We start from the raw sequence: 25,805 nt of genomic DNA on the forward strand, positions 1-25,805 counted from the left end.
TAAGGATGAGATAAGGATAAGCTATGCCGATAAAACCATCTTAGTCAGCCAAACTGGACGTGAAGCTTCCCTTTGGAGCTTCCCCCCCAATTTCCAATTTCCCATCCAACTTTCTCAACTGCTCCTCTTTACTAGGCCATTCTCATTTCTCAACTTCGATGGCCCAAATTACCGGACATCATCACGATGAAGCTCCCTCCCAGATTCGAATCTTTTCTCTCAACTGCTGGGGTCTGAAATACATCTCAAAGTACCGTCAAGAACGTCTATCGGAAATCGGACGACAGCTCGCCCTCGCCAACCCTCCGCCGGAAATAGTGGGACTACAAGAATGTTGGACACAGGAAGACTATGAGAGTATTCGCGACCAGACACAGCATATACTTCCATATGGGAAATTTTATTTTGGGGGCATCTTTGGCGCGGGCCTGGCTATCCTGTCGCGATGGCCCATTGAAGAGAGCGGCATGTATGGTTATCCCCTGAATGGACGACCAACTGCTTTCTTTCGCGGTGACTGGTTCGTCGGGAAGGGCGTCGCCTGCGCACGGATTCGCTTTGGACCTGGCGTTGCAGATGTGGCCGAAGTCTTCTGCACACACCTCCACGCTCCCTACGAGCGTGAACCCCACGACTCCTATCTCTGTCACCGCACCGCCCAAGCCTGGGAAATATCGAAGCTCATGCGTGGCGCCGCCGAACGGGGTCATCTTGTCATCGGCCTCGGTGACTTCAACATGCTGCCATCCTCCTTCGCTCACCGTCTCATCACCGCCCAAAGTCCCGTTCGTGACGTCTGGCGCGAGCTCCACCCGGACTCCTCTGTCGGCGCCGCGATCGACGCTGTTGAGCGCGCGAGAAATCGTCCCATTCCATCCGCGGAGTATAACCTGGTCGAAAATGGGGCGACTTGCGACGGTTCATTTAATACATGGCGATGGTCCGAGGCGCTCCGCAAACAACTCGACAAGGGCCAAGATGTGACCATAGACAAGGACGCCCCGGACCCACGCGCCAAACGTCTCGACTATATCTTCGTTGGAGATGGTGGTTACGCCCCAGAATTCCCTCCGTCGCGTTGGTCTGTCGAATCTGCTAAGGTGGGAATGACACAACGCCACCCCACACTCGGCTGCTCCTTAAGCGACCATTTCGCCGTCGAGGCAGTCATCACTCGTGCTACAGGCCAAGCCACTGTCTCCAATAGCACATATTCCGAACCAGGCTCGCCTACTTCTCCCTCTCTACACAAAACATCATCGAAGCAAATCTCCCCGAAACGCTGCCCTCACCCCGGAGACCTACGACCATATAATCGATATGATTCACACCTATGTCAGGCGAGAACGCTCCCAACGTCGCTGGCGTCTCATTCATTTCCTTGTCTCTATCGTGATCTCAATTGGCTGTATGGTTGGAGTGTGGTGGGTTGGAAGTCGGGCCTACATCGGGTTCATCTTGATCCTAGTGAGCACGTTAAATTTTGGCGCCGGGATTTTGGATGGATTGATCGGTGGTCTCTTCGTGTCAAGTGAACTCCGTGCTTTGAAAGAATTTGAGTGGGAGGTGCGCAATGCGAGAGGGTTGGTGGTCGCTGCCGAGGGTATTGGTTCTGGCGAAGCGGTGACATGACCACCGCAATTTTTTTGGCATCATCATGCTTCGCCATTTTCCCTCATCTACCACCTTTGTCATCCTCTTACACATAGTAGTATCATCAGTAGTGTCCTACGTATAGTGAGAAAGCTCATTGAGACTATTCTGATATTATGCGTCTTAAGTGTCTATCCCTCTTGGTCCGTATCCAAGAAGAGCTCTTTCTGGCTATCAATGGAAATCTGATGTTCCTATATTACACCGAGGGCGCACAGCCAATTCCGTGTTGGTCCACTTTCCTTGCTCTTCATTCGCCAGCAACCTTGGAATAATCTGCCTTTAGAGGCCCTTGAGGATCTTGGGAATAAGTCCCTCGTCAAACTTCCACAGCTGAGTCTGGAAGTTTGCAGAAAAAGCGCCACCCGTCCACCACGTGGAGCGAGCACCCTGAAGCTTGTACAAGTCCTGGAAGAAGCCTGCCTTCACTTGATCCACAGTGACGCGAGCATGCATGGCACCGTGTGTAGCGAAAGCGGCCCAGCTGAGCTCTTGCTCTTGGCCAGGAGTAGTGAAACGACCAGACTTCAGCAAGGTATTGAAGCTTTCCTGGCTCAAACTCTTGGCCTCATCGGCGGTAGTAGTGGTGTTACCGATGACCATCACTCGAAACAAATTCTCGAGGCCGGTGTATTGGAAACTTGCGACCATGGGGTCCTCTTGGTAGACAAGGGTGTTGTCTGGAGCGGCAGATGACGGTAAGTTGAAGTAGTAAGTACTCTCGTTGAATACGGCATTATCGACCAATCCAGCAAATTCGTTCGAGTATGTAAACTTGGCCAAGGTTGATGACTCAAACGGGCTCAGATCCAAAGTCTCCACGTTATCCTTGGTGGGCTCAATGGCAACAAGAAGTCGTCTAGCGATGATCAGCGTCACCTTATTCGTTTTGTGATTGCGGACGGTAAGGAAGACGCCAAAATCGGTGCGGCGGCTGTCGATAACAGTACTGGAGTATAGAACGTCGTCCCCCAAGTCCTTCGCAATCGCGTCGTATAGCACCTGGTTGCCCCCAGATGTAGGCGTAAACAGGCCCATTTTGCCTGTCAGGCCGCGCGCCATGTCCCAGCCAAAGCTTTGCAGCGCAAACATTGTGGTGACTTCACTCATATTACCCACGCCGAGGCCAGTGGATGCGTAAATGATAGGAGCGCCATCCTCCAGGCCATGTTTGGTTAAAAACTCTCCAAACGGAATCAGAAAGTCTTCTGGGATATCAGAGGGCTCAGGAAAATTCCAGTAGCCAGGAAATAACATTGATTCCCAGGGCTCAATGACTTCGAGAAATTTGGCGATGGCTGAAATCTGCTTCGATGATGATGGGGGCTCAAAATCGACCTTGCTGCCAGTTCTGAAGTCGATATACTCGGTGACTGAAGATGAACTGCTTGGGCGGCTACTACCAATCGAGATATTGAATCGAGCAAAGAAGTCGGTCGCCCCGCTCACGTTAAGGAAACTCTGAACCCCATAGTCAAAAGTTTTTCCAGTCTTCTGGTCCACATATGTGTCAACCATACCACCCTGCTCATTGAGATTGCGTTAGTGCTTTCCCCTGTAAACCAAATAATTCTAATTTGCAGCGATGAAATCCTGCGCAATAAGTTTGTAAGACATACCAGGATGTTCTGCTTCTCAATCAAAGCAATGCTTTTGTGGAAGTCATCACGCATGCGAACAGCAGCATACGCACCGGAGGCGCCTCCTCCGATAACCGCGACATCACGGTAGATAATGTCAGGCAGGCCATTAGCGTCGACGAAGGGCAAGGCAGCCCCTAGACTCAGCGCGATGAATGACAAAGATCGCATCGTCAGTGAATAAAAGACTAAAAGGAGTCGAAGGTATACAGGGAATGCCAAATGGGGGAGGAAACTGCCTGGAAAGCTTCCAGCTAACGGAAAGCTTTGGTCTTATAGTATTAAGATAGCCGGCAGCTTCCACTCCCCCTGGCATAACTTCGGCAAATCATAACGCCAAAGTCCGAAAAGGAATTTAGGGCTCGGAAGGGAACCTGCCACTTGCATGGAGTGCTCGGCAGACGCTCCGAACTCGCCCTTAGATTACCCAACCGCAGGGGGGGGAGAAACAAACATTAGCCAAAACGCCCTAATGACAGGGTTTCAGAAACACGATTCCAATGAAATGAAAACAATGTCTTGCTCAATGCAGATTGGTGGAGTTACCCGGGGTCGTATACATTAGTATACATTAGCGTTTTTCCCAGGGATCATCGGTGGAACACACGCTTAAGAACAAAATGGCGACGCGCCGCGGTCTTGAATCCTCAACAATATCTAGCCACGCACTTTATCCGGAAAACAGACCTAGCCATGTTGGAATTAAATTTGAATGATCTCATTTACTTGTAATTTATATTCCCATGAGCAAATACGAATCAGTTAAGGGGCCTTGAGATTGTAACATTCGCGGTGATTCGATTATCCTGCCGTCGGCGAAAGGATCGAGGCTAGAAATCTGAGTACTCATACTCCGTACTCCGTACACACTCGGAGGATCTGAAAACAGGCTTCACCCAAGGAATTTCCCCGATCCAATCATATTAAGGCATAGCACCCATGCGATCTCCAGGTATTATCCCAGGGATCCAAACATATTGGTCGCAGTCCTGATCCCACCACCTACTAGTGAGCATTCATCGCCTGCTCCGTCCGTACGGACTACTCAGGACAAACCTTTCCCATGAAAAGGTGAACTTCAAATCTGATTATAGTAAGCCGGTTGTTGGCCCTATTACGGCCCCAATAAAGTCTTGGGGGCCAAAGTATGCATGTTGCCCCATGCAGGTTTGAATTCAAGTGTCTTGGCCCACCGGTCCGATCTAGCATAGCCCCTTTTATTTCCACGTCCTCGTGAATAAGCCACTGTGCATCGAATGAGGGTGGATGGCCGAGGCACTCCGAAATGAAACGAATTACATCTATTTTATTGTATTTATTTTTCTTTGAAATGATGGGCTAAATCATCGCTTTCAGGGGTCCTAGTAGCTTGGTGTCAACAGGAACATCATATTCTCCATTCAAGATTCGAGCTTTTTGACGTTGCATCGAATTGGCAGGATGCCGCTAATCCTGCAGGGGTATACCGGAATTTTGGAGACGATTGACTTTTTCGGTAATTCATTTGGAATCCTTCGCCCTCGAGACGCTAAGACACACATGCCACTGTTCGCAATTGGGGCTCGGGAAGATCCCCGGTGTTGGTTCGCGGGAATGAGTAGTATATCTCCTATATCATGTGCCACTAGTGGATATATGCAGTACTATTATTCATCTGGGGCTGGCCTGCCTAAAACTTGAAGTGTCTGTACACCTTTCTCTTCAGTAACATGAGCCCTTGATTTTGCTGACCAGACGATCCATCATGGCGCCAAGTACAGGGTACAGATTTCAATACGGAGTGGCAAAACAATCTGCCCCGAATCCTAGTCGTGCAGACCATCTTCACGTTTCTGGCCCTTTTGGCTGTTGTTTTACGCCTTTATGTTCGGATCAGGCTTATCAAAAACACTGGTGCTGATGACTGGACAATGTTGATAGCAGCTGTAGGTTATCGTGCCATGTCTTTCTGATATCCTCGAGGACATAGAACTCCGAAATAGATCGCTGACCTTGGAGTGAGATAGTTATGTGCCTTGGGAGGATGGATCCTCTGGGCTTTTGAGGGGACTTACGGGCTGGGCCACAGTGATGCTTGGTTTGCCGAGGGCAATGGTGACGCAACAAAGGTTTCACAAGGCTCCTTCTGGCAGGTGATAATTGACTCTGTATTAGGCATAGCCATGCTCAAGATCTCCATAGCTTTGAACCTACTGAGATTGAGTCCAGCTCGATGGTATGTGTACTGTCTTTGGGCAAGCATTGGTAAGTTTAATCAGATTCTCAGACTTCCAAACAAAACATACCGTTTCGAAAATTTCTCTTCTATTTACGTTTAATTTTGACTGTACTGATAATAGATTATACCTGTAGTCATTGTCGCGGCTTATTGTTTCATGGGAGCTATGGCCTTTTTTCTTTATTGTCGGCCTATGTCGGCATTCTGGACTCACTCTCCAGGCTCTCAATGCTATCCAATACAGCTTTTCGTTACATTCGGACTCGTCAATACCGGTATAGTTTCCTTTCATTGCACATACTAGCTCAATAGCTTTGCTATAGCTAACAGTGTAATGTCTGGCAGCATTCAACATCTTCACGGATGTTTTCTTCGCCACAATCCCCATTCCAATTATCTGGACTCTACAGATGCGACGCAAGGTTCGAATTTATCTGATAGGTATTCTTAGCCTGGGCTATCTGTAAGTTGTATCATAGGTTGCATTTTTCGCTATGAAAATTGACTCCCCACTGACCATCTTTTCATGAGCGCAGAGCCGTGGTCTTCGGTGTACTGAATGCAATTTACCAAATTGCTTTCACTACAATAACGGATCGGTATTTGTATGTTACTGGAACTATTTCGATCAAAGTTCAATATATACTGACAACTATTCTAGGAACGACTGGATTCTATTCTGGGCAACGTAAGTATCATGAACCACTATGATCCCGATGATACTTTCGGTCGATAGAGGACGCAGCATAGGTTGGCTAACGATTTGGAAACTAAATACAGGCTACAATTCACAACCGGTATCATAGCCGCTTGCATTCCCTCTCTCAAACCTCTGGTTAGCAGTGTTCTCAAGCTATCGGAGTATTCCAACTCCCGATCTCAAGGTCTCCACGGCAGTCACTATCGATCGCAACGTGCTGCGACTGGAACTAGAGGAAGCAGCCACACAATGGGGGGAGGCGGAGGCAATCATATGTGGTCTATTCATCGGGGTGACCAGTATGCGCTCCAGGAGCTAGGGAGCCGGGGTTCTGGTGACGCCTCCAATTCCGATGAGGTTCGCCTGACTCAGAACGGAGACTATAACGTCACAGCAGCATACACCCAAAACTTCTCTGCCTCGGATGAGACCCCTCCAGGCCATCCCAGTAATTACGGTTCAAAGAGTGGCATCGTTAAAACTACAGAGGTTATTGTACATTAGAAAATAATTTTGAACCGATTTTAACAGGCTTGGACCTCGGGAACTTGAACTCGATCTTCGATCAGTACTACTGGTATTACGAGTAGTAGTAGTTTTTGTATTATTGACCCTTGCCCAGACGGATGTATATTTCTTAGTATTACTAGTAGGTAGTACAAACTTGAATATTGGTAGTACTATCTCCCTATCTCCCTGAGTCAGCCTTCAAGTTGGAACTTGAACTTGAAGACCTCGGGATGATCAGTGGTAGAGACGACATCCCATGGGGAAGGAAAAATTATTCCTAAACGCCCTGATACTCATAACACCATAGCACCAGGAAATAATTTCAATGAGCTATAATCATCATGTGGAGAATGCTGCTGCCCAGGCGTGGATGCCAGGTTAGGGTTATCTGGCCAATCACGTGGCCGTATTTCCCCATGATCCGCCACGTGACTATATCAAACGCTGACATCATCGTTGCTTTCATTTCTCTCCAACCCAACCACATTCCCTACTTCGCCGGCAAACATCCTGATTCGTTACTTAGTTGTTTAATATGTTTCCCTGCATTGCGGATTACACCTCATAACCCAGCTATCTCCAACGAAACTCGACTTTAGGCTTTCTGTCGGGTTGGACTGGTCGTTTTGCCGAGAATTCTACGCGCAATGGATTCGGCCCTGCCGTCAGACTCATACCCACCACGATACCCACTGCGACAATCACCCGAATCTGATTCTGAGCTTCCAAGCCTGCTAGATGCCAGTATAGGGGATATCTGGCTGCATGAGAACCCACAAGCTGATTGGAATGCACTCGATGATTTCTTCTTCTGTTCCTCGGACCCAACAGACTTACAATGGTCTCAGTTTGTGGGACTTGGTTCACCTCGAGGTTTTATGGAAGAGGCCGAAGGCTATCCGATACAACAAACCACGGAGGACTTGGTCCAACCCGAGCCGGAAAAACTCGAGAACCTGCCTTCGCAGAATCTTGCGAATGTTCCACAGTGGCTTGATGGAGCATACCGCCCACTCATACCCTGCAGCCACTGCCGTAGGCATCGATTGCAATGTCTGATCCTCCGAACCACAGAGGCTAATCCAAACCCTGTTGCTTCTTGCTCCAGCTGTGTGGCACTCTTCCGGGAATGTAGTCTGGCCAAAGGCGAAAAACGACTTCCATCTCGCTTCGAGACATTTTCACCAGTACTCGGTCACCTTCACGGCCTGCCAGAGGACGCAGAATATGGCATAGCTGACCAACAGGATGTTCTCGGTCACGAGCTCACGGCAACCCAGGGCGTCGACCTTGGGCTTGAAAACAGAGAGGAACGCAAGGATTCCAAACAATTTGTCCGGAAAGGGGCCAGGGTCTTACGAGAATGGTTTTATCAAAACCAAGAGTACCCATATCCTACTGAGGTACAGAAAGAACAACTTTCGACGGAGACTGGCTTCTCCCAGAAGCGTGTTTCGACTTGGTTTGCGAATGCTCGTCGCAGACAAAAGCAAAAGATCCAATCGTCGAAACAAACTTCGAACTCACGTTCCCGCGCAAGCTCTCCGATGGTCACCAGCACCTTGAGCTCAATGACGCCCATGGAACGCTGGAAAGCATCTCCACCCGAAGACGAGCCCGTTCTGGAATCGGCTATTCAAGATGCTATCACTTTGGGCGTGGCGGATCCTGGCCCTGCATTTGACCCGTTTCATTTCGATAAATCGGCAACAGATCTTTTCAATCTTGATGAAACATCTTCACATCTGGCCTCCTCTGCTTCTAGCTTTGAGAGCAGAGCCTCTGAGACTTCCGACAGTATTTCCTCGGCCTGGAGCCATCAATCTGGAGAAGGATATTTGCCCTTCCCGCTGCTTCCCAAGACTCCAAGCACTACTAGACGACAACGAGGAAGGCGATTTTCGGAAGTTGAATGTCAATACCAGTGCACATTCTGCACCTCATCTTTTCGGAAGCGACATGATTGGGCTCGGCACGAGAAAAGTGTACACCTTCAACTCGACTCCTGGATCTGCACGCTGAATCTCGATGAACTTTACCAACAATATAGTACTTCAGTAGCCAACTGCTACTTCTGCGATGCTCCCTACCCATCACCCGCCCATTGGGATGAACATGAATTTCACGTCTGTGCTGGAAAGCCAATTGCGGAAAGATCCTTCAGTCGAAAGGATTATTTATGGCAGCATCTCCGCAAATTCCACGCTTGTGCTAAGCTTCCTGCGTCAGATCTGGATGTTTGGAGGAGTTCTGGTGGCGACGTTGGGAGCCGTTGCGGGTTTTGCAACCAAAATCTTCCTGATTGGGCTTCCCGAGCTGAACACATCGCGGCACATTTCAAAAGGGGAGCCCGTATGGAACAATGGCAGGGTAATTGGGGACTAGATTCGTCGGCCATGAACATTTTGAGAAACGCCGTTCTGCCATCACGACGACCTTTAGTCTCGGGATCTACATAATAAATTTGATCACCAACGGCTGCCCGTATATCATCCACCGTCGCTGCTTGCATCTATAATTAATCACACTCAGACTTTTCAGAATGTAACTCAGTTTGAATAGATCCTCCAGGACTACTCTAAGATCCCAATAACCTCCTGTGCAGCCAATCAAACATGGTTGCATTCCTACACCATGCAGGACTACTCATCCGATCGCCGACATCTGGAATACGAGGAAGTCGATTTAACAATCAAGGACTGATTGGGAAGCTAAATACAAGATGCTCTTCGACCTTGCTCTTTCGAAACTGTCTATTTAATAGTGTTGCCACAGCATTGTGCAAGAACAGATGTGATAGAAATCACATTAGGGGTATTTGCGAAAACAAAAAGAAACCTATTCATTCGCATCATAATAGACTCTCGTATTTAGCAAGTCCCGATCTCTGTTGCTGCGGCGGCTGCGGCGGCTGCGGCGGTTGGGTGGTTGCCTTCATGTTCATATTCATACTTAGCGAGGGTGTCCTGATCGAATTATTTGGGCTTGTGGTGCCCATGTTTGCTGGCGGTGGTGGTATGGAGAATGACGAGTAGTTTGGGCTTTGCTGTTGTTGTAAGGCCGGCTGGGACATTGGTGTTCCGGTAGACATGCTGGATAGCGAAGACAGAGAGCCAGGTCTATTCATAGCCTGATTCTGGATGTTCCAGGTTTGAGCTGGCTGCATGGGTTGCATAGATGGAAAGGGCGAATTTGTCATTGGGGGTGATGTCTGCCGCCCAGGCTCGAGCGAAGGGATCGTGTTCAACTTCTGGTCAGGGGTAATGGATCGGATGCCCAGCTGGTTCGATGCACCCTGGCCAGAGTGGTTAGTGGACCATGAGAATGCAGGTGACATGCTGGGCCGTTTGGTGGCTGGTTCTGGCTCCATGCTCCCCCAAATGTCAGCGTCCTTGCCATTTGATGACGGCTTTTGTTTGGCAAGAACAAGTCGTTCGAAGTTGTTTTTGGCACTGTCCCCATCAGGAGAAGTAAGGTCGGTGGCAGACTGCGAGAAACCGTTGGCACCATTCTGGAAACCCCCAGAGTCTCCACCCGACGAAAGCTCCTGGAGCTTTCGGGTTTGTTCCTTCTCGATTTTGATCGACAGAGACTTGATTAAGGTCATGAACTCGTTGAATTGGCTCAAATTCAGGAGGGGACCAAGGCTGAAGCTCCAGAGAATGGGAAGTACCTCCAGAGCGAGAAACTCCGTGTCGGCAACCTTTCCAACTTCACGGAACACCTTAAGAGCTGCCATCATGACGGAAGGTTCTTTTGTCTTGATGGCCTTGAGAGGAAGGAACAAGCTTTTCTTGGATGGTGTACTTGTCCAGGATAGATGATTTAGCGGTCTTGGATGGCTGGACAACACCAGAAAGATCATCAAGCCCATCCGTTTCATCCGCCGATCCACCACACAAGACGGCGAAAGCCTCCAGGCTGCGGACCTTGATAGCGAGACTGCTTGTTTTGCTGAAAGTGCTTGCGATAGGCGGGAAAACTTCATTTTTGACGGTGCTAAAATCGAGCGTGGACAGATATACAGGCAGGCACTTAATAGAAGCGTCCACCAGGGAATGGGTGGGGGAGTCCAAACCAAGCCGTATAAATGGTAGAATATCTAATTCGGGAGTCAGCTTGGTGATGGCGAATATGATAAGAGCAACTGACCATCTTTGAATTCCATGCCAGAACAATTTTCTGTGACAAGTTTCATGTTCTCCAACACGACCATGAGCCCTGCATCCTTCTTGGAGTCGCGTTCGGGGGCTGTTGCTTTTCCTGGGCCGGTTCCAAAGACCTCCTTCAAGCGAGGGATAATTTTCTCGGGAAAAATGCGACGTCCATTGGGGATTCGTTTAAGAATACCAAAGACGTTCTGTAGCAGCAGGGCAAGTAGCTCACGATCCTTCATTTCATCCAACAGGGACCCGAGGAGCTTTCTTTCCAACACTGAGATGGGGAAGTCTGCCAAAACCCGTTGAAGCCCTCTTAGGAATTGAGACTTCTCATTTGGGTTCTTGGCAGGTAAAGACTCTAAAAAGCGGATGGTTGATACCAGAACATTGTCGAAATATTGGGATTGTTGAAACTCGCGGGCATTCATGCGCTGAGCCGGTCTCCGAGTAATGAGGCGGGGGAGGACTTGAGATTGAACATCCTTAGGAATGGGATTCGTGCAAAGGAAATTGTTGCTTTGAGATGGGGTTGTTGAAGGAGAGCTAAGGAGCTTTTTATATGTCGACAGATTCATATGGGTTTCTAGCGGGGAGACATGAGGCGAATTGTAAAGAGCAATAATGATGAGGCCCAAAGAAAATAAATCAGCCGCAGATGAAACGTTGGAATCCAAAGCAAAGTCTGGGGAGGTAAAGTCCATATTGAGTTGGACGGAGGCTGGCAGTCTTGGGTCTTGATACAAAACCTCGGAGACGGCGAGCGGTGGTAATGATGAGGGAGTCTCGGAGGAATCTGGAGGCCCGGCAAATCCAAGGCCGGAGATCTTCCAGTCTGACTTGGCATTGATGTAAATAGCATCCGGGTTGAGATTACCATGAACCAGGCCAGCGGATTCGTGGAGGAACTCCAGACCCTTGGCGACCTGGAGCAACCCCTTTTGGATTTCCAACTCATCAATTTCAAATTCCCGCCGTCTGCGAGTGCCATCCGCACTCTCCACCATGTAACGGCCCGCCCGCGAGCCGCCACCGGATGCGCCCTCTTGCTCGTTCTTATCCAAGAGGAGCCCTGACAATGATGCGGTCAGATGCTCTGTCGCAAACATGAGGCCGCCGCCGCGGGTCTCCTCGACTGGCTCCAGCACCTGAAGGATTGAGGGGTGTCTCAATTTGGCGAGATTCCCAGCTTCCCGCTTGAGTCGTTCAATCACATCGTCTTGGATCTTTTTTGTACCGGAGCCTGAACGAGAGCCAAAGCCACCGGATCGTGGCTCGAGGGTCTTGCGATCGAAGATAAAGACGGAGGCGGGAGTCCCGGTGGATTTCTTCTTGGCATCATGGATTTTCCAAGGACCCGAATAGATAGTGGCATGAGGGGAGATCTGATAGTTGGCGGAGATATTGGAGCTGAATGACTTTAGCGCGTTGGAAAACATGGCGGGCCGGATCGCACGGCGAAAGTGCAGATCATAGAGAGCGGAGCAAGGTTCGATTAAAAGGGTATGATGAGGCTGACAGGAGGCATGATCCAGGGAACAATTAAGAATTGTCCACTTGCAGCTCAGAACCTTCAAGTGGAAGTGGAAGTGGAAGTGGAAGTGGACAAGTGCAACTGCGGAATATCGCGCGTGGGGGCGGGGCGGTGAAGCATTCTGCCGCCAAAAACAATCCTGAAGTATACAAAGTTGCAATCACAGCTAGAGTTAGGGAGTGCCAGTGGATAATCCATGGATTATTGTAGTAACTATGAAGTATGGTAGTACCTAATGAACTTGAAGTAGTATATGCCAGGATTAGGGTTTTAGGGGTCAGTAATAAGTTGTGTAGTTGACTCGGGTTGAAACTTGAAAATATATAGTAGTAGCCCTGGACTCGGAATACTTGTACTAACTACTAACGTGTTTCATGGGTTATCCGGCTACCCTGGAACACCATATTAAAAGTGATAAATTACAATTCGATACCTCAACTACCATAGTCATTCAAAGCTAAATATTGAAGTTCTATAAACTTCATCATACACTTATCACAAGAATGTAGAAGAAAAATAGTCTGGATATATATACGTCGCGAAATATCTCTATTTTGATAATAAACACAAATTACCGTGTATTTTATGGTAATCTGATAAATAAATCAATAACATTAATTCAAATTGAAACATGTTACTCTATATCTTACAATAGAAACATCTGATAAAATATAGCCCGAAAAAAGGTATGGTTGTTGAGATATTGAATTGTAATTTTATCGCTTTTAATATGGTGTTCTAGGGTGGCCGGATAACCAATGAAACACGTTAGTAGTAGCTACTACTACTACTACTACTACTACTACTACTACAGTGATGTTGCAAAAGTTTGAAACCTCGGATTGCCCTCCTTCTAACGGCAGACTAGTAGCTACCTAGGTACCTAAGATAGAATGGATTGGCCAATCTATTCCATCTCAGGTAGCTACTTGTTCCCCTTGGGAAGGCAGAGTTCAGGGCGGCCAACAGGGGTTTTCAAACCTTTGCAGCACCACTGTAGGTACTAGTACTAGTCGGCTTGATAGATGGATCTCATTTACCCTGATCCCTCGCAAAAAGCGATATGCAGGCTACAACTACTTTCTAAATACATCTTGATTGATCCTTGAGATTGTTCCATGCTGCCTGAACGGTGAACTTTGAGCCTTACCTGGTAAAGCCTGTCGTGGCCTTGTTGCATTTATGATATTAGGCTGCCCTCATAGCGCGGCTATGGTGGAATTGCGAATAAGACGGACTGCAAGCGTTCTGTTTTGGCTGCATTTTTGTTAGGAAACACGAGAATAAGGTCAAAGCTGAAGCTAAGAATTTGGACAGTAACTGTATTACAGATATATTTTTGTTTTGAATTTGTTTATTTGTATATTGACTTGGCCTATCTTTGACCTGAAACGGTGACGGTTTATTATAAAAACGGCAGTGAAGATCTTAAATTATGAGTACAGATTTGGTGGGAATAATAGGTTCTTGGGTATTAGGAATTAATTACAGTGAGTTTGTAATGCGGTACCAGAGGACTGAAGTATAAGTTGGTTGATGGCTTTATAGTAGGAGAGTAGTGGTTGGTATCGGACGGGGAGGCTGAGGGGAGTAAGTTGGTGGGGGTAAATATGATTCTGGGATAGTTATAGCGGATGGCAGATAAGCACGAGAGTTGAGGTTTTCGTTAGTATATTTTTGTGTTGATCCAGACTGCCTTTTGGGCGGGATTTGGACATCTTTTGGACCTTTGGACTGTCCATTTGCGGAAGTGGGTCCTTGGACATGCCCGTCCATGGGCGGGCTGTGGCGAGGGCTAGCTCGGGCTGAAATATGTGGGATCGTGCCAATCTAGAACGCCTATATATCAATGTGCATAGGTCTATGCGGAGGCTGCTTGCTTGCACACGGAATTTAGGTTTGCCTGTTCATACTTTGTGGGAAATACATGTAGTTAGCAATTCCCGAGCTCCGGCACACCTACTATGAAGCCATGATGACTCGATGACTCGTTCCACTTTTATGAGGATTTTAATCAAGTCGAGACATCTTGTAGATAGATCGCAGCTGCACCTCGTCAATTTATAAAACATTTCCCAGAATCCATATCTCAAGGGGACCTACCAATACTAGGAAATAACAAAACCTGACTCAGATACGCCATGGACGTCCAAAGCAAGGCTTGCTGTACTCGGCCGCCTGTCCAGCTCAGTGGAGGCTATGATAGCTATACGCTGAAGGGGAAGTACACGGAGTATAATGGCATGAAGACCTGTAAGTACAGCTCTCACCCTCCAATCTGACATGGACGCATAATACCAAGACCAACTGATCTCATTCCTGAATAGATGAGACTGGACCACTTAATGCAAAGAGGGGTATATTCGTTGTGTATGACGTTTTCGGTTTATACATCCAATCCCTTAAAGGTTGCGATATCTTGGCGTACAACTATGACGATCAGCCTGACAATGCTGGCCACTACCAAGTTTTCCAGCCAGACTTCTTTGGAGACCATCCTCAACAGATGGAAAATTTCCCTCCAAAGAATCCGAAGCAATTCAAGGCTATCACGGATTTTATGAGTGGGTATGGGGACCCCACAAAGACGGTTCCCCTGATCGCTCCTATCCTGAAGGATATCAGCAAAAAGCATCCAGAGATCGAATCGTGGGCGATTCTTGGATTCTGTTGGGGCGGCAAGATAGCCTCGTTGGTCTGCCAGGAAGGCACGCCATTTAAGGCTGCAGCGCAGTGTCACCCTTCTCTAGTGGATCCCGAAGATGCGAAGAAGGTTACTGTTCCAATATGCACCTTACCTAGCCAAGATGAAGTGCCTGAAGTAAGTATTAACCCCTCCGATTCCAGTCTAGACGCGGACAGTCTCCCATTTAAAAGTTATTTACTGATGGGAGCCTTTTAGGTTATCCATGAGTGGCACAACAATGTCAAGGTGAATAACCCAGATAGCTACCTTGAATTCTTCGCTGACCAAGTTCATGGTTGGATGACATCCCGGTACGTTTTCTTACCCCATTTCCCATGACAGCCAGATATCGCTTCTTCTTGGCATATATGGGTCTCTTGCTAATATTCCAACTAGCGCTGATTTTAATAACATCCACTGCTACGAGGAGTACTTGCGCGGATATCGGATTATCCGTACCTTCTTCGCTCAATTCTTGTAAAGTGGCTAGTTATTTTGGTTTCTTATTTTCTGGGTAACTGAAAAGTCTTTCCATGTGGCCTAATTTGAGTCAACTCTCGTTCAATTGCTTCGTGAAGTTTTCTGGATGTCCATTCGGATATAGACATATGGGGGTCAGGTTTTGGGGCGTAATTTCACGCGTTATTATGGCAAAACCGCCAAGCCCTCACATGACCCATGGAATCAATCAGTCAATCAATATTTCAATTACCCAGTATCTAGCTTGCTTGGGTTGACAGCCGCTACGCTGGGGCGTTGGCCTAAGGCCTGCCTTAGCCAAACAAGGCCACAAGAGGCCGCCCGGCAGATCGGTGGCCGGCAGTCGCCGACCGCTCCCCGCAGCTGCCGTACAGAAGGGGAAACAACAAAGGGAAGATGGTGGCGGCTGCACAAAAAACCGACAAATAGGAAAGCGGTGATACCGCGCAGAACGGCCCGGAGCCAAACGGCCCGGGCCCAAACAGGAAACCGCAACAGCTACAGATCATCCAGAAACTAGGCACTAGACGGCATCATAGATTTCCATGGAATTTCATTGAATTCTTCTACGCATTGTGTAATTGTAGGGTGCAAGATACGGTCAAAGATTGGAAGCCTTAGCCACTCGCTATAGTCAAGCCACATTTCTCCTCGAGACACTCACGTAGCCTCACCGCAACGTCGTTGCTCACACAAAGTCTCGCCATCGTTCAAGGGGTCGACTCTTCTTAGCTCTGGAGATACATCCTCAGGTTCTCAGCCTGCACCACGGGGAGGTGAGAGTCGTCGTAGGCCCTGATCCCTTGGATCATCGGAGGTCCGGTCTCCAAGCTCCGCGACCTTCGTAAGCACCAGGCTTTGTAATCCTACGAGTCTCGGCTAAGCTAGGCCCGTTGCCCGTGCGACCACACGGACATCGGACTACAACTGATGGCGAGATTGATAACAGGAGGCAGCGTGTTACTTACTTGCGGTAGCTGAGCAAGCACTAACTAGGCAGAAGCCGGGCCGCGTCGTCGAACGCATTTCAACGACTGGCTATGTGGTGCCACTGGTGCGATATGCCTAAGACCTGTTGTAGGCAGTCCTTAGGTCGAACCAGCCCTGACACCCTCGATAGAGTTTATATCACAGCTATATATATCTGATGGGAGCTCGTTGTTTTTATGTCGTTTCGAAATATTCAGTTCATCATCCCTTGATCTCAACAAAGTTGAAACTCTCACTAAGGTCATTATACTACGGTATCAATCGAAACCGCCCTGTAACAATTGGGAATAAAGTCAGCATCCTACCGCAGTGCAACAGCATCTTTAATTATGCGTCTTCTCGTTATTGGTGGCAATGGGCAGACTGGTCGTCTCGTCATCGATGAAGCATTGCAGCGCGGCCACAAGATTACAGCCTTGGTTCGGAATCCCTCTGCACTTCCAGCCATGGAAGGCCTGAACATCGTGAAGGGTACACCAGTGGAACCTTCGAACATTGAAAGCGCTTTCAATGCAGTTCAAGGCGACCTCCCAACTGCTGTGATCGTCACGCTTTCATCCCCGAACGAGAAGGGGACTCGAGTCATGTCTCAAGCGCACGAGAACCTCGTTGCTGCTATGAAAAAGCATGGCGTTTCCAAAATTGCGACACTGTCTTCATTTGGAGTAGGGTCTTCTTTCGCGAATATCACTGTGATTATGAGATGGGCAATTTCCAAGACTAGCCTTGGGCATTCATTCGCGGACCATAATCATGTTGATGAGATACTCAAGAAGAGCGGATTGAAATTCGTGGTGTTGAGGCCAGCGAGACTGACCATGGCAAAAAAAGCGCCCGTTCAGTTCCTTGGCGACGATGGGAAAGGACTCGGTATTTTCGCAGGCCTGGGGGGCATCTCGAGGGCTAGTGTAGCGGCGTGTCTAGTGGATGCTGTTGAGAAGAGCACTTGGGATCGAAGCACTCCCGTGATATCGAACTGATGGAGTGTCAGGGTATGGGCCTCTGTACAATAGCACAGAAAGACCATTTGACACGAAAAGATACGCTACGAAAGATTGTGCTATATGAAGCCTTACCTATTAGTTAATATGTGCTTTCGGACATCATATCGTTCAATCGGTAAGCTATGTAACTCTGTATTATTAGCGGCTTCTACCTTACCAAGGGGGTCTTGGCTGGCTTGATGTGTAGAAGTACGCGTTATCACAAGATCAGAATGTATTTCTACATGTTAAATCATCTTATTTTATTATCTATTAAAATCAACTTGCCTGGTGGCAATGAAGGGTGTGAGGAACTTAGATTAGGAACACCGCGCTATCGCCTAAAGCCAGACGGCATATTCGTATAGTGCGCACGAAATATGTTCAAGAAGCTAATTCTGACAGAGAAATCTTTTCTATGTAGCTGATGTTAGTTGCTAGGTGTTAGTAGTTTAATACGTATTGCGATGTATCGTCCTATGAGTTGAATGCTTTACTTGGTTGAACGCTATAATAAAAGAGTTGGACCTTATATCTCTAGGCCTACTATAAAGACAGACGTATGGTTAGTGATCATTGGTTGAGGCCTTCGCTATCGGCTCCCGAAGACTAATGTTCGCTAGCCAACAATAGATCCGTGGTTGAGACAGTAGCTTGCCGATGATATCTTTCACTATGATGATCGCTAAGCCAATGGGACACCTCTCAGGAGTGATGACCGGCGCGTGCCATATAGGCTAAGAAGGAAAATCGAAGTCACCCAGCAGATCGTCTATGAATTAGGTGCTAGGCGGTCTTCTCCGCATGATTTGCAGGGACCCACTCGGTTCCCATAGAATTCCACGGACTTATCGTACGTATCGTATCATTTTAGTTACATAGTTAGGTACTATAACATAAAAAGCGCGTTTTACTGCGCCCCTCACTTTAACGCGGTCCCGCTCAATGATTGATCTACGCTTAAGGCCTTGGCGGTGGGTCCAGAAAACAGTCATCAAGTGTGTATTGGTCAAGCCGATTTCGAGAATGACTGTAGCATCGTGCCAGTGAACTTGAACTTTATTAAACTAAAACGCCTGTATTGGATCCCATGGTATATCATAATTCATCAAAAAAAATAAAAATCTAAAAGCAGAGCCCAGAATCACTTCCTTCGAGGCGTCGGTGTCCACACGTTGCCTAATCCTGAACTGGACTTGGAGTTGGAGGGAGATCGTGGGGTATTGCCACCAACTTGATGCAGCAATTTTTGCGCCGCGGGAGTGAGCATTTTCCGTGGCCCCGAATTCAAACCGACAGTCGGCGTTGATCCACGCAGGTTGAAGTCGAGCCGAGGACTGCTGGCAAAACGGGGGGTGGTCGGAACCGGGGTCTTGGTGATACGGGCGGCTTTTTCGGCGCGTTTGTTCCGGGCGACGCGATCGACCAGACGGTGGTGTAAGGCTTCACGTTTGCGGGATTCGCTGATCTGGAATGGGTTTGGTGTGGAATCGGCAGACCCGAGGAGACTCCAGTCAGTTGTCATTGACTCATCCGTTGAATCCCCCGTCGGTTCAGGCTCAGGCTCATCTTCGTCCACAAATGCATATCCGTTTACACGAGGTGTTTCGCTGCCGGCCACCGCGGAGCCAACCTCCGAGGCGTCGAGGTGAGGTTTGCCGGCAATAGCGTCCCGGATCGCGGAAATGGAAGGAGATGGAGGGACTTTGCTCGCGGCGTCCGCTGCGGCCGCCGCCTCGGTATCCAGGAGTCGTGTATTTTGATATAAGACGCGCTTGGGACCCGCTCGAGAGGATACCTCTGCTTTCTGTTGTCGTGTCTCGTGCGTATCTTCGACAGATGACGGTAAGAACATGAGGGGATTCTTCGGTCGGGCCTCCCAGGCATCGGGCCTGGCAGGGCGTGCATCAAGGTCGGTCTTGATGGCGGGTTGAGTGAGATCTTCCTGTTGAACCAGCTCGGTGTTTGGATTACCCCCCTGTGCAGTGATGCGCTTCACCTCTCGTTGGTGGTGTGCAATTTGCCGGGCGGTCGGAATTTTGTTATTGTTCCACACCCATGCATACTTTTCTCGTCGCTTTGCATTTTGCTTGTCGAGTACCTTGTTAAAGGACTCGTTATCTTCGCTGGTATACTTGGCTTGGAATGCCATGAGCCCCATATTGGATACGTCTGGAACATTGCGGTCGCGGGTTTCGGTGGCGGTAGTGACAGTCGAGGCGATCGATAGAGGAGTGTCACCTCCCCACCCACGGGGCGTTTCGTCTGGATGGCCGGGCGGGATATGCTGGGGGGTGGCGAGAAGTGATGCGGAGCCGGTTCTACGCCGCGCATTCGAACCGGGGGTAGGAGTTCGCATGGTATCCGCGAGCTTCTGTTTCGCACTTGTCACCCAGTCTTTGTCTTTGGATTCAAGGGCATCAAGGTACTCCTGCTTGGCATGAGTCTCGAGAAGACCCGGAAAAAGTCCCGAGCGATGATATGCGATAGGGCATCGGTGTAGACATCTTCATCGAGGGCGGTTGCGGGACGTTTGATCCGCTTGGGAGGTGGAGGTGGAGGCATGAGCTGGCCATCGGGCCGCTTTGCTAGGGCATGCGACGGTTGAGATGCCATGATGCTCTGGTGGTGGCGAGGGGTTCATAAAGAGATCATGTTATGCATTTATCGGGTGACAGGTCTCTTTCAAAGTAAGTTGGGGCAATGTAACGGGTGATGATGCAAAGCCAGGCGGTCCGGGGCTGTCCACGGGGAATAAGGCACCGGCGGAGGCAGGAATCGAGATGTCTCCTCCGGTGGAGGCGTAGACAGTTTGGAAGGGAATGGAGGGGAAGTTGAGGAGGAAGATGAACTTTGATACAAAGTGGTGATGGGTGGTGATGGTTACTCCGCCCGGCAGAAAATACTTCCCCGCCCGATTCTGCCAACAGCGGAGAGGTAGAAGAGAAGAGAAGAGAAGTAGATATAGCGAGTAGATATACTGGGTGATGAGTCGGGTAATATTAGAGTAGTAGAATAGTATTACTGCGACCAGAATCACCACATAAAACCAGTCTCAGATAGAGGAAAGACAACTTGAACGATTACTAGTCAAACACGTGACCCATGACGACGGCCCCAGGGCGTCCGTCCCTGTTATCGCCGTATCAACTTCCATCTCCACTCCATCTCCATCTCCACCTCCACGTCAACAACATCCCTCCCCTTCACCATGCGGTTACAAAGATCTAGGAATAGGCGAGACCGCCCCCCTCTTCTCACAGATCTCTTCCTCTCCGCCATATTCTTACCTCACGCCGTATCTGCAACCCATAACTATAACAATAACAACATCCCCTCGCTTCAGGCACCCATTCTCCCGCCACTCATACCACCCGAACACTCACCTCCCATCCTCGCAACACATGAGTTCTCTCTTCGCCATATATTTCACCGCGATACACACCGATACCCCGATGACCTACATATCAGACTAGATGTTACCCCGGATACTCACCTGAGTATCTTGCCCGAAGACGGCACCGAAACCGAGACCCAGGCCGAGTCCGAGGCCGAACCCGTAACAGTCCATCCAACCCTTTTCGCCTCGTCAAACCCAATCACCATAAACCGACTCGCCGATCGACGCATCTCCGTCATCGAAGATCACCTTTCATCGACGAGCCAGGGCCCCGTTGCGGCATGGGTGCTGGATACCCTCCCCGGTCCGAATGTCACCGACAAGGAGACCGTCTTGACATTTGCCAAGATGACCGCAAACGACTACATTCAAATCCCCGGTAGTACCTCGGAGTGGAAGACCATTCATGGCAAGTTCAACTACTCATCTAGCTTTGGCTGGAAGGGAGATAGTCTCCGAGGTCATGTCTATTCCGACAAGACCAACAGCACCGTGGTGATTTCCCTCAAGGGCACATCCCCCGCTCTATTCGATGGCGCGGAGACCACAACCAATGATAAAGTCAACGACAATCTTTTATTCAGTTGTTGTTGTGGCCAGGGAGGGTCATACCTGTGGAGGCAAGTCTGTGACTGCCAAAACGCAACCTACTCTGCAAATGTGACATGTATCTCCGAGGCGATAAATGATCCAAACAGATACTACAAAGCCGCCATCGATCTCTATTCCAATGTCACCGAGATCTACCCCAACGCACATATCTGGCTCACCGGCCACTCGCTCGGCGGTGCTTTATCAGGTCTGCTCGGCCTGACATTTGGCATCCCCGTCGTGACATTTGAGGCGGTTCCGGAAGCGCTGCCAGCCTCCCGGCTTGGTTTGCCAATCCCACCTGGCTATCAAGTACATCAAGAACGGCAACATACTGGCGCTTACCATTTTGGACATACTGCGGACCCAGTATATATGGGCACTTGCAACGGTATTAACTCAATTTGTACCTGGGGCGGCTATGCGATGGAGTCAGCGTGTCATACCGGGCAGATTTGCACTTACGACACTGTGGCCGACAAGGGCTGGCGGGTCGGAATTGGCACCCACAAGATCCAGAACGTTATTCGGGACGTCATCGAGGTGTATGATGATGTTCCGTCCTGCGAGGCAGAAGAAGAGTGCTATGATTGTATCCTGTGGAAATTCTTCAAGAGCAACGGCTCTGAGATTACGACGACGTTCACGACCACAACCACCACATCCCCTACAGTTACGAGGACATCGACCTGCAAGACTCCTGGGTGGTGGGGCTGTCTCGATAGCTCTACTACTACCACGACCGGGACCGCGACGACGACGACAACGACAACGACAACGACCACCACCGCAGTGACAACAACAACTTGTCACACTCCAGGATGGTTTGGATGTAATGACCCCACGACAACCACATCCGCCACTTCTACCACTTCTTGATATATCCCTGGGTGTTGACCAAGCCAACAATCGATCAATCTATACTCTATTGATTTGGCAGCCTGGCCAAGCGCATAATTGCTATAGAAGTGCTTTCTCTGGCAGAGGCAAGAGCAGTCCAAGCGCCACGCATAGTCGTGGCAAATACAATAGATACTGGGTGTTGGGCCCTTTGCAATTTAATACATACTACCAATATATGCTGCCTCAGATACCTTTATAGTTGTAGTGAACTATTTCAAGTTTTTTGATACAGTATTTCGTAGTGCGCAAGTTGCATCCCATCATCGAAGCGACCCGATCCAGGCCACTTCATGTCTTTCCGACTTCAAGCCAGGGGCAAGCCCCTGGCTTTTTTAGTATTTTCCAAGGGAGGAGGTTGCCCAGGTGCAAGCAATATGCTACTCCTCAACCTTGGAAATAGCCACCCTAGCAATGACTCGGACCAGATGAGAACGGCTCGATGATGTCAGTTAGCGCAGCATGGAATTCATCTATCGTGAAAGTCTATGGATCTCACCAATTACCAGCACCTCGCAAAACACGAAGAATACATTTTTTCCCTGAGGAGGCTGTTCCTTCAAGGTCAGCGAGCCTGAAAAGATATTAGTACTTCAGACAAGTGTTTTCTAACCAAGAAAATATTATTTGGTGATAACCGGACGGCTGCAGATTCTAGCACGAACTCACCTGAGGTCACATACTGAATTTGCTGCAGACAATTCAATATCTCTGCATCCCAGTATGGTAAGTTTGGCATATATTCAGGGCTGCTAAATTACTCTTCATGTACAAGTCCAATAATGAAGCTTTAAGAATTGAAATATATTGACTTGAACTTGAACTTGAACGATAGAACCATGTTTCTGAAAGGATACTTGACACCATGGATGCCGTTGGAAATTATAACGGAGATTCATCAGCAAGAGAGCACTGGCCTGTATGAAATCTGTTACTATTTCTGCTGGTTCTCCTGTTGATTCGGCTTCCGGGCTCCAGTAGACTAATGGTGGACCTGGCTGTGATTTTGCCCCTGGAAACAGGGGAGCCATTCGGTCAAAGCCTGGTAGAAATATTCTCGGGATACCTTGCCCGGGCCAAAGTCCATCTGGAAGTCGAAGCAATGCTCGGCATTCGGCATGATGTATCCGAATAGAGTCTCAGTGTCCGTTTTCACATTGCACTTTGGGACTTTTGTTGTAAGTGCTACACCTGGGGCGGACTTCTCAGTGGCAAGGGGAGAAAGAGTCCTCCAAGGGTCGAATTGGCCACCGCTCCAGTAGACATTGGATGGGCGTATGTTCCACCCTCCAGTTAAATTGTTGGTGGCTTCTACCTGAGGACTCTTCGGCATCAGGCCCGCTTTCAACGCCTCGGGAAATTGTCGGTTGCAGGTATACTGCATGTAGTCGAGAGTTTGATACCGGGACAGAAGGGAGTGAGGACCAAAGTTATTGCTCTGATAGTACCCCCATTCCGTGCAAAACTGCCAAGTCCAGCTTATTGTATCCGGGTCGACAGACTTTGGATTAAGCACACATGATAAAGGTAGCGTATCGTCAAGTTGTTCGCAGTTTGTGTCGTAGTTGTAATTGATCAGACGCGTGAAAATCGGCCACGAAGAGAATCGCTCCGCAACGTATTTGCGACCTCGATAGGGCGCAAATCCACGAGGACCAGCAGCAGTTAGAGTTGCAGGATCGGTTTCCATGTGCTCGCAAAGATTTCCCAGGCTGCCATCCCCGCCACCGAGACCATAGGCCTGAAAATATCCATAAACTCCGGCGAGAGCGGCGGTGAAGTCCCCATTGCTGTTTTCTTCCGCACCTGGACCAAAGAACGCTTTTTTTATGCCAGCAGCTGCCGATGCATTTTTCGCGAGCTCGCCATCAATGTACTGAAGGGCAGCTTTGATGTCCTTGGTGCAGTTGCTATATCCATTGGCAACCATTCCGTCGTAGACCTGATCGAAATACATGCTCATATCGATCCGGGCCTCAACGGGCGCGGAAGAGGCAAACGAGGCGAATATTGTCTCAGGGTATGAGTTACGGGTGAAAGCTGCCCGCATACCGGAATAAGATCCTCCTAGCATGACCCATGGTGTTCCGGAGGGTGCGAGGTCAATGTGGGGATACGCCGAGCGAGTGAAGTTCTTTGCAAAGTATGGGATATCGGCCAGGGCTTGCGTTGTAGTGAGGTATTTAAAATACTCCGGTGGAGTTTCAGTTGAAATCGGGAAGGGTAGAGAATCGCCATAATATCTGATCTTGGTGAGTCGCGGGCTCTCAATGTTCGGATGGAGATGCTGCATACCGATGTTCCCAGACAATCCCCATTCCGCCAAACTGCTTTAGCATCTCGGCGAAAAATGACGTCTCATTGCCCATTTGTGTATTCGCTGGGCTTTCAGCCGAAGCCTCGCCGACATCATACACGAAGACCGGTCCTCCACGATAATATTGGTCGGATACCCAGTAACGATTTTTGTATGTTCCGATGGAATGGTCATTGTGATCAATTGGCAACTGGACTGATCAGCAGAGGTTCATGAATCAAAGAAGTTCAAACTCCTCACCTCAACATATTGTGGGGTGATATTCGCTGCTTCAGTGGCATGTACCATGGCATGCATACTATTCCCTCCACTGCGCAACATCATATCTGGATCAATTCCGGCCTCTGCAGCAAGCTTCAGGTCGCGCTTCAGGTGTCCCTGCGACAATCCCATGCAGACAGGCATCCCTGACAGCATTGTCAGGGCTACCAGGGACCGGAAGATTGAGAGATACATCGTGCTGTTTATTTCCACAACCCTGGATCCTTCAAGTTGGCACTCGAATCCCCCGACTCGGATGCGTGATGATTGTCAAATTGTGAATTTGAAGAACAAGTTGAAGGTCAAATGTGGATCGACACTGGTATATATACACTTAGATTTAAACCCGCCCAAGTGGGCAGCGCTAGAGAATTCCAGGCTGGCTCAGGTGCTGGCATATTTTCACGCTCGCACTGGCATATCCGAGAACAATACTAAGATCACAATGTTTGCGTCGATGCAGGCTGCTGCAGCCATGCAGGTGGGTCAAGGAACTGGGGAATTCTGATTGGGTGGGGATCAGGCACGATCGAGACGATGCATCGTGTGCGGCGTGGGTTTCACTTTCACCCAGTCGAGATCCCGGCAGGAGCAGTGGATTTTGTACATAAACATTGGAAACCTTGGAACTTCACTCAATTATTTCTTGGGTGAAGATACATAGTGTGGAACTCCTAGGAAACTGGAACTGAACTCATCGATTAGCTAGCTGTTCAGGGCGAGCTTGGATGAACTGGATGGATGGCTGCCTTGAGATTCCACGCAGCCGGATCTCAGACGGATCT

The 25,805-nt window shown here is 48.9% G+C and overlaps 10 protein-coding genes across 10 annotated transcripts; 6 read left to right on the top strand and 4 right to left on the bottom strand.

Moving 5' to 3' along the window:
* Positions 1–158: 158 nt before the first annotated feature.
* Positions 159–1,632, top strand: N7481_013326 (inositol phosphosphingolipid phospholipase; the record flags this gene model as incomplete). The annotated part of the gene is made up of 2 exons (XM_057272545.1): positions 159–1,196; positions 1,225–1,632. 2 exons carry the CDS (start codon positions 159–161, stop codon positions 1,630–1,632), a joined length of 1,446 nt encoding a protein of 481 aa, XP_057116733.1.
* A 303-nt stretch (positions 1,633–1,935) lies between these two features.
* Positions 1,936–3,464, bottom strand: N7481_013327 (uncharacterized protein; the record flags this gene model as incomplete). Its single annotated transcript, XM_057272546.1, has 2 exons — positions 1,936–3,177; positions 3,273–3,464. The coding sequence occupies 2 exons, from the start codon at positions 3,462–3,464 to the stop codon at positions 1,936–1,938; spliced, it is 1,434 nt and encodes a 477-aa protein (XP_057116734.1).
* A 2,041-nt stretch (positions 3,465–5,505) lies between these two features.
* Positions 5,506–6,801, top strand: N7481_013328 (uncharacterized protein; the record flags this gene model as incomplete). The annotated part of the gene is made up of 7 exons (XM_057272547.1): positions 5,506–5,508; positions 5,756–5,786; positions 5,857–5,974; positions 6,048–6,116; positions 6,173–6,199; positions 6,292–6,659; positions 6,743–6,801. 7 exons carry the CDS (start codon positions 5,506–5,508, stop codon positions 6,799–6,801), a joined length of 675 nt encoding a protein of 224 aa, XP_057116735.1.
* A 567-nt stretch (positions 6,802–7,368) lies between these two features.
* Positions 7,369–9,180, top strand: N7481_013329 (uncharacterized protein; the record flags this gene model as incomplete). The annotated part of the gene is made up of 1 exon (XM_057272548.1): positions 7,369–9,180. One exon carries the CDS (start codon positions 7,369–7,371, stop codon positions 9,178–9,180), a length of 1,812 nt encoding a protein of 603 aa, XP_057116736.1.
* A 392-nt stretch (positions 9,181–9,572) lies between these two features.
* On the bottom strand, positions 9,573–12,317 carry N7481_013330 (putative protein kinase Scy1; the record flags this gene model as incomplete). The annotated part of the gene is made up of 3 exons (XM_057272549.1): positions 9,573–10,563; positions 10,622–10,823; positions 10,874–12,317. 3 exons carry the CDS (start codon positions 12,315–12,317, stop codon positions 9,573–9,575), a joined length of 2,637 nt encoding a protein of 878 aa, XP_057116737.1.
* Positions 12,318–14,553: 2,236 nt separating this feature from the next.
* N7481_013331 (uncharacterized protein) lies at positions 14,554–15,579 on the top strand (the record flags this gene model as incomplete). The annotated part of the gene is made up of 4 exons (XM_057272550.1): positions 14,554–14,665; positions 14,740–15,233; positions 15,315–15,409; positions 15,495–15,579. The coding sequence occupies 4 exons, from the start codon at positions 14,554–14,556 to the stop codon at positions 15,577–15,579; spliced, it is 786 nt and encodes a 261-aa protein (XP_057116738.1).
* Positions 15,580–16,897: 1,318 nt separating this feature from the next.
* Positions 16,898–17,548, top strand: N7481_013332 (NAD(P)-dependent oxidoreductase; the record flags this gene model as incomplete). Its single annotated transcript, XM_057272551.1, has 1 exon — positions 16,898–17,548. The coding sequence occupies one exon, from the start codon at positions 16,898–16,900 to the stop codon at positions 17,546–17,548; it is 651 nt and encodes a 216-aa protein (XP_057116739.1).
* A 1,147-nt stretch (positions 17,549–18,695) lies between these two features.
* N7481_013333 (splicing factor ESS-2 family protein) lies at positions 18,696–20,167 on the bottom strand (the record flags this gene model as incomplete). The annotated part of the gene is given in 2 exon segments (XM_057272552.1): positions 18,696–19,997; positions 20,009–20,167. The coding sequence occupies 2 exon segments, from the start codon at positions 20,165–20,167 to the stop codon at positions 18,696–18,698; spliced, it is 1,461 nt and encodes a 486-aa protein (XP_057116740.1).
* Positions 20,168–20,762: 595 nt separating this feature from the next.
* atg15 (triglyceride lipase ATG15) lies at positions 20,763–22,421 on the top strand (the record flags this gene model as incomplete). Its single annotated transcript, XM_057272553.1, has 1 exon — positions 20,763–22,421. One exon carries the CDS (start codon positions 20,763–20,765, stop codon positions 22,419–22,421), a length of 1,659 nt encoding a protein of 552 aa, XP_057116741.1.
* Positions 22,422–23,424: 1,003 nt separating this feature from the next.
* Positions 23,425–25,215, bottom strand: N7481_013335 (putative serine peptidase, family S28; the record flags this gene model as incomplete). Its single annotated transcript, XM_057272554.1, has 3 exons — positions 23,425–24,685; positions 24,738–24,949; positions 25,000–25,215. The coding sequence occupies 3 exons, from the start codon at positions 25,213–25,215 to the stop codon at positions 23,425–23,427; spliced, it is 1,689 nt and encodes a 562-aa protein (XP_057116742.1).
* Positions 25,216–25,805: the final 590 nt, after the last annotated feature.

Source organism: Penicillium waksmanii, assembly GCF_028829765.1.
Source record: "Penicillium waksmanii strain IBT 27052 chromosome Unknown utg000010l:1.0-3698451.0:1.0-3701458.0, whole genome shotgun sequence".
Classification (NCBI taxonomy): Eukaryota; Fungi; Ascomycota; class Eurotiomycetes; order Eurotiales; family Aspergillaceae; genus Penicillium; species Penicillium waksmanii.